Raw genomic sequence first — 6,892 nt, forward strand, 5'->3', positions numbered from 1 at the left:
AAAAGATTGGTAGGAAATTCAATTCCTATGTCAGCCTAAAGGCGGAATTAAGTCGAAATTAAGATCTAGGGTTTCATACATAAGAGCTCTCTTTCTTCATTTGAAGGGTTCTTTCTAAGAATCTAAGAGTAGGTTTTTGGAGCATAAGGAGCCTTCTATGTAGTGAAAAAGAAGCCTATGTGGAGTCTTCAACAACATTCAACAACATTCATCAAGCATTTGTCAAGCATTCATCATCAATTAGGAGCCTTGAAGACATTGAAGAATAATAGGAGATCTAGTGGCAATATCTCTCCCTTGGGGATTGTTATGATTTCATTTTATTTTCATGTCTTGGTATGAGCTTCTTTACATCAATTTCCATATTTACATTCATGATTTAGATCATTTAGCATATTTGGTTTGAAGAATTGTTATTTACATTCACATTTACATTTAGGGTTTACTCTCATGCGTAGGGTAGCTCTAGTTTCTTTCATTTTAGGATCTTGCATACACACAAGGTTCTAGAACACACACTTTTAGTACATTATCGGCTATTTGTCGAGGTGGAAATCATTAACACAGGGGTTTGACTAAGGCAAAACCCTATATAGCCACCCAAACCTTCCCTTTTCAGTTGTAGGTACAAAAACAGGTACCCGGAAGGACTTTCAGCTCAAGAAAAGGCATCAGAAGTCTCAGGAGTGCAGAAATTTGTCAAGGACAGGGGCGTGGCACCTTGGTCCCTCCATTTTGTACTCAAATTTGACAAGTTGCAGACTTAGGACCTCTAATTTGCAGTGTCTCAGTTGAAGCCTCTTGTCTGCAGAAACAAGACAGTGGTGTGACACCCTGGTATAGGTCAGTTTGTTCAATTTGCAGCATTAGGTACACATCCAAAATCCCCCCCCTTTCATGCTTTCAGTATGTCAGTTTCAGATCTACAAGTTTGTTCAATTTCAAGTTCATTTATGCTTCATTCTTTATCTCCTAGTCTAGTTGATCATTCAAACCCTAGTTTTTCTCATCAATTGCAACAAGAGGAATGGAAACCCTAAGAGGTAATCCTTGGATCTCTCTTTCTCACAAGAAGTAGCCAAAGTGATTTATCTCCCTAGGCTCTTTCGTATTCCCAATGTGTTGGCAAAAGTGGGATTAGGTCCTAGACACCTGACTTCTCTTTTCTCGCCCCCACACTATTAAAAATAGATAAAACTTGTAAGGAAGTTAAATTTTCATTCAAATAAATAATGCCTATAAAAAATTGACTAAAAGATTTATCAAACTACACCACTCACATCATTCCCTTAATTGAAACATTTTTTAATGTAAAGTTTAATGACATTTTGTTCAAATGGATAGTGCCTATAAAAAAATGACTAAAAGATTTATCAAACTCCATCACTCACATTATTCCCTTAATCAAAATATTTTTGAATGTAAAGTTTTATAGACATTTTGAAAAAAATAGAGTTATGAAAAAGAACTATTTAATAATTTGGAAGTGGTTATTAAATGGTTTATTATAAATTTATTAGAGATATTATAAGGGAAGAGATTAAGATTGTGTTCTAAATGAATTTGATAAAAACTTGTAAGTCAAATATTCTTTAACCTTCATTCTTAGTCAAAATTCTTAATGTTTAAGTCAAAGAAATTTATAGGCATTTTGCATGAGTGGATATCATTTTGATTAGTGCTTAGCTCCTAGTCAACTAAATTTGCTTATGCAGAAGATACTCTTTATTGATTGGCTCTTAATTGAAGAAATTCAATTACATGTAGATGAATTTGACAAAGTGTATATCTCTCAATTTTTGGTCTTTATTCAAAAAAATTATAATTGTTTGTGGATGTTGGTGAACTGAATACCCCTCAATGCTAAAATCTTAGTAAAAAATTGTGATTATAAGTAAATTTGACAAAATGAATATACCTCAATGCTTGGATCTTAGTCAAAGAAATCTAATTGTAAATGAATTTAACGACGTAGATACCCATATATTTACTCTTAATTCTTGAATTTGACTATTGTGAATAGATTTAACAAAATAAAATAAAAATTGAATTGTCTTATTAAAACATTCATATATTTTTCAAATTTAAAAACACTTCCACTATTTGGCAAAAAACTGGACTCAACTTCTTGCACACACACTACAACTATCGATCAATGATAGTCATATGACAACTTCTTATTGGTTGGTCTTCTTCCTTGACAATTGAATTTCTTACCTTTGAAATCAATGACAAAATATATCATATATGACCTACTTTTGTATGTGATAGTGTGGCATTTCTTTAGATTGAATCTTATCTTTTGTCCATTGGCATGATGGAGGATAAGAGGATTTGTGTTTGAGATGGTGTTCACCTTGGTTATTGTTGTAGGTATTGTGATGGAGTACTTGGATCTCTTGATGACACATGTTGACTATAAGGATTGTTCCCTTGATGCTTGAGTTTTCTTTTGAACCCTTATGCAATGTATATAACAAGTGGAACAATGTTAAGAAAATGTGTGTTACTTGCACTCGATAATATAAGATTAATATTATATATGGTGCATTTATGAAATCTAGGGAAGTGTGCTTCAGATGAATTAAAAAATACTTGGGGTTGTTCGGTGGGCTCGTTTAACCATGGGCAATGACTCAAATCATAGTTGCCTTCCCAACCATAGACAATATACTGCTATTGTCTCCCCCAGACACTACTCTTCTGGATAATGCTAATTTCTTATCTATTTGATCTACCTATGTGTGTGTGTGTGTGTGCAAGAGTGACCCTTATCAAGGGTCGTCTCTCTTCTCAAGAGGGACGACATGAAGAGAGGCGTTCATTTGCATCCCTTAATTAAGTCGACCCACAAAGATAATTGGGCAGTGATCTTCATATAGTCTCCTGCCACTAAGACGTCAACAGGGGCCACTTTATATGTTGCATGCAATATTGTGATAAAGTTTAATGTGGTTTCACATTATAAAATATTTAATATTGTAAAATCTTAGTACCAAAAAAAAAATGAGTGGGACATGATTTTGTAAACTAATGGTATCAGAGACAAAGTTTATGTAATACCACTTGGTAATTTTGTGCAAGATTATTTTTATTAAAGAAAATGCATGAAAAGTTGTTGAGGTTGGCAAGATTGGCTGTCATAAATTTTGGCTTGTTGGCTTCGATTAATGGAGCATTTCTTATAGTTTGCATAAATGAGGGAAAAAGTATGGATTGGAATGTACAATTACATGATTCTCATTTGTTTATTAATATAGAGTACAAGTAGCAATATTAATGTTTAATAAGGCTTGCATTGAGACTTTATAAGTGTATTGTAATCTTTATCCATGTGATAATACATTAAGTGTGTGAGTGCTTTTGAAAAGAGTGATAAAATACATATTCTTTTGCTTTGTGGATCCTGAATACTTGTTTGCATATTTTTTTGTCATAGGGTTATGTGGAAATAGTTCATTATAGTTGCATATTTCTTTTCAATGTTCTCCTAGATCAACATGTTGAAATGTGTGTACATCAAAAACAACATTGTTCAAGGATGCATATGCAACTAGGAATGCTTGTGTAGATTGAGATTCCTTTTAGAGATCCGATTGAAGTGTTTAACGTAAATGATTCCTTCATTGTTTGATGTTAGGAGATGAATGCATTGAATGCATTTAATTACAAGGACATAGTGATAAATCATACAAATTTGTGTTTAGTTGACCTTGGGTGGGAAGAGTATAGGTGTGAATCAGTGAAAATTGAATTTGAAATTGCAACTGTGGACTTGACCACATTCATAAAATGGGGTCAATGCAATGCCTGCATCAATTGCATGAAAGTATGTGCATATATATTTGTAATAAATGTATGGGTAAAACAAATGTAATGGAAGGATGACTATAATGATGAGATACATGTATATAAATATGTAATATAATGTTGTAGGTAACATATACAATTTGATTTTACATAAAATTACACATAGACACTATACCCATGATAAAACTCAAATTAAATTAAAAATAACAAAAATATACAAAATTAATCATCACTCATACATTTTTTTTTTTAAATGATAGATTTTTCATAAAGATTTAAATAAAATTCTAGGTAGACCAAAGTCATAACCTTCTAACATGAGAATACTCTAGTCCTTAAGTAAGAACTTATAAGTTGCGGCCATAAATATAATATAATCTTTGCAATGAATTCTATGCGATCTAAGATCATCTACACTATCCAATATTAGATGAGGAAAACAAAATGTGACGTTCTACTTAAATATCAATTAAAAAATAGACTAAAGTTGTAAGCGAGTCAAATTTTCGTTCAAATAGATAGTGCCTATCAAAAATTGACTAAAAGATTAATAAGACTACACCACTCACATCATTCCCTTAATCGAAATATTTTTGAATGTAAATTTTTATGAGATTTTGTTCAAAAGACAAGTGCCTATCAAAAATTGACTAAATGATTTATCAAACTCCGCCACTCACATCATTCCCTTTAATTGAAACATTTTTGAATGTAAAGTTTAATAACATTTTGAATAAAATAGAGTTACGAAAAAGGAATATTTAATAATCCGGAAGTGGTTACTAATTGGTTTATTAGAAATTAATGAGAGATATTAGAAGGTAGTAGATTAAGATTTTGTTCCGAATGAATTTGTTAAAAAAATTGTTAAGTCAAATATTCTTTAACCTCCATTCTTAGTCAAAATTCTTAATGTTTAAGTCTAAAGAAAATTGTATACATTTTGCATGAGTGAATATCTTTTAGTGCTTAGTTCTTAGTCAACTAAATTTGCTTATGCACAATGGATACTCTTTATTGATTGGGCTCTAAATTGAATAAATTCAATTACTAGATGAATTTGACAAAAGTGTATATCTTTCAATTTTTTGTCTTTGGTCAAAAAACATTAATTGTTTGTGGATGGATTTGGTAAAATGAATATACCTCTCAATGCTGAACTCTTTGTCAAAAAGAATGGTTGTAAGTAAATTTGACAAATTGAACATCCCTCAATGCTTGATTCTTAGTCAAAGAATTCTAATTATAAACAATTTTAGCAAAGTAGATACCCCTATATTTAGGCTCAATTAAAAGAAGTTAGTATACTATGAATAAATTTAACAAAAATAAATAAATAAAATATTTCTCTTGTAACCATTTCTTTATTTCAGCTTTATTTAATTAAATAAATAAAAAATGAATTGTCTTATTAAAACATTAATATATTTTTCAAATTTAAAAACTATACCATAAATTATCCAAAAATCTCACCCGCTTAATACAATTAAAATTTTTTTATATCATCTCAATGTACATCATGAGTTCCAAACCTCAAAAACCTCAGATTTTTTTTTCTAAAAGTACAAAGAATTTATAGAAAGAAGCCAAAGAATGAGATGCCAAAATCCTCAATTCACCATGAGTTGGCCGGGGCAATTGAAAAAAATTCCACTAGGCGTTAGAGGCGGGCTACTAATTGTAGCAAGTATATCTTCAAACACACGAACCTCAGTAAAACTTTCAGATTTTACTTTAACTTGTCTCTCATCCTCATCCAAGCACACTGGATCTCTCGCCCTCTTTTTAGTCCCCGGATTATTTAATCCCTCACTTTTTACCCTATTCAAACCAGCAGTTTTATCACAAACCGTAGCATTTAATGTGCTGTTAATCTGAAGCGGAAAGTTAAGCAGCGCCTTAGAGCCCCTCATCCGATAAGCGGCACGGTCATATGCAAGCGCCGCATCCTCCGCTGTATCGAAGGTTCCAAGCCAAACCCTAGCCCCCTGCCGAGCAGAGTCCCTTATTTCCGCTGCAAACTTCCCCCAAGGCCGCTGCCTCACGCCTCTGTAATGCCTTCCAGTCCTTTTGACTTCCGTCTCATGACGGACAATTGTCTGTTTCTTGACAGGAGGTGCAGGGGTCGGCTTCTTTGGCGTAACAGGATTCCAGCCCTTCTGCGTGGCCTCTTTCAGAACGCCGTACAGAAACATGTCCTCTGAATCGTTCTCATTTAACGGCAGCTTCGACCAGGCGTCGGACAGGAACGGACTTTTAACAGAAACGGGGTTTTTCAAACCCCAGGCTAAATCCTTCCGAGGAACATTTACGGAAAGAGACGGACGAGAATTTCTGCTACTGCTGCTGCTGCTGTTAATGCTACTGCTTCTGCTGGCAGATTTCTGAGTCTCCATCGATTTGAATGATTCTTCGACGGATTCTTCATTCAGTGCACTTTGCACAAATTTTTCTTCTTCAGCACTGCAGCTGGTTCTGTTAGAAGACGAAGAACAGATTTCCATCGCTAACAGATCTTCGGTACAGATCAGGGATTCAGGGATCGAATCCCTGGTCTCACCGAGCAAAATATATCTGATTTCTTCCAAGGCAGTCATTTTGGTTCTTTAAAATGTCTGACCTTCTGAGGCTATTTATAGAGGAGTTTGCAATTCAAATTGCAGAAAAGGTCTAAAGTAAAAGGCAGTAAGGAAAGTGGGGAAGAAGCTTCAATATTTAATAATTTTGTACAGAGAATCTGATTTTTTTGACTCAACATCAACGAACTACTTTTAGAAGCGCATAGCAATCCACAAAATGGGCCCCACTGCGACGTCAATGGCTAGTGAGTAGGCGATGGGAGAGGGCACCTGCATGATGTATCTAGATGTTATACGTTGCTGTATATACACGTTATATTGCCTAGGTGTGCACGCATGGCATATATACAATGGATATATATCCTTTAATAGGATTACGTTCATAAGCTCCCAAGCTGGTTCAAGTGTTTAGGTCGGCAAGCAAACTTTCTCTTTTAAAAAGAGAAAAATATCTTCATATAAAGTCTTCATCTTTTATATGAAGGATTACCTATCTTCTTTTC

General features: G+C 33.6%; 1 protein-coding gene across 1 annotated transcript; it reads right to left on the reverse strand.

The window, feature by feature from the left end:
* Positions 1-5,287: 5,287 nt before the first annotated feature.
* On the reverse strand, positions 5,288-6,528 carry LOC131071117 (ethylene-responsive transcription factor 2). The gene has a single exon (XM_058006829.2). The coding sequence runs from the start codon at positions 6,405-6,407 to the stop codon at positions 5,421-5,423; it is 987 nt and encodes a 328-aa protein (XP_057862812.2). The 5' UTR covers positions 6,408-6,528; the 3' UTR covers positions 5,288-5,420.
* Between the last annotated feature and the right edge of the window lie 364 nt (positions 6,529-6,892).

The sequence above is a fragment of the Cryptomeria japonica genome, chromosome 11, assembly GCF_030272615.1.
Source record: "Cryptomeria japonica chromosome 11, Sugi_1.0, whole genome shotgun sequence".
NCBI classification, from domain to species: Eukaryota; Viridiplantae; Streptophyta; class Pinopsida; order Cupressales; family Cupressaceae; genus Cryptomeria; species Cryptomeria japonica.

Bases quoted from the DNA above. Each gene is read 5' to 3' on its own strand.
- LOC131071117 (XM_058006829.2), bottom strand. From the start codon at position 6,407: ATGACTGCCTTGGAAGAAATCAGATATATTTTGCTCGGTGAGACCAGG.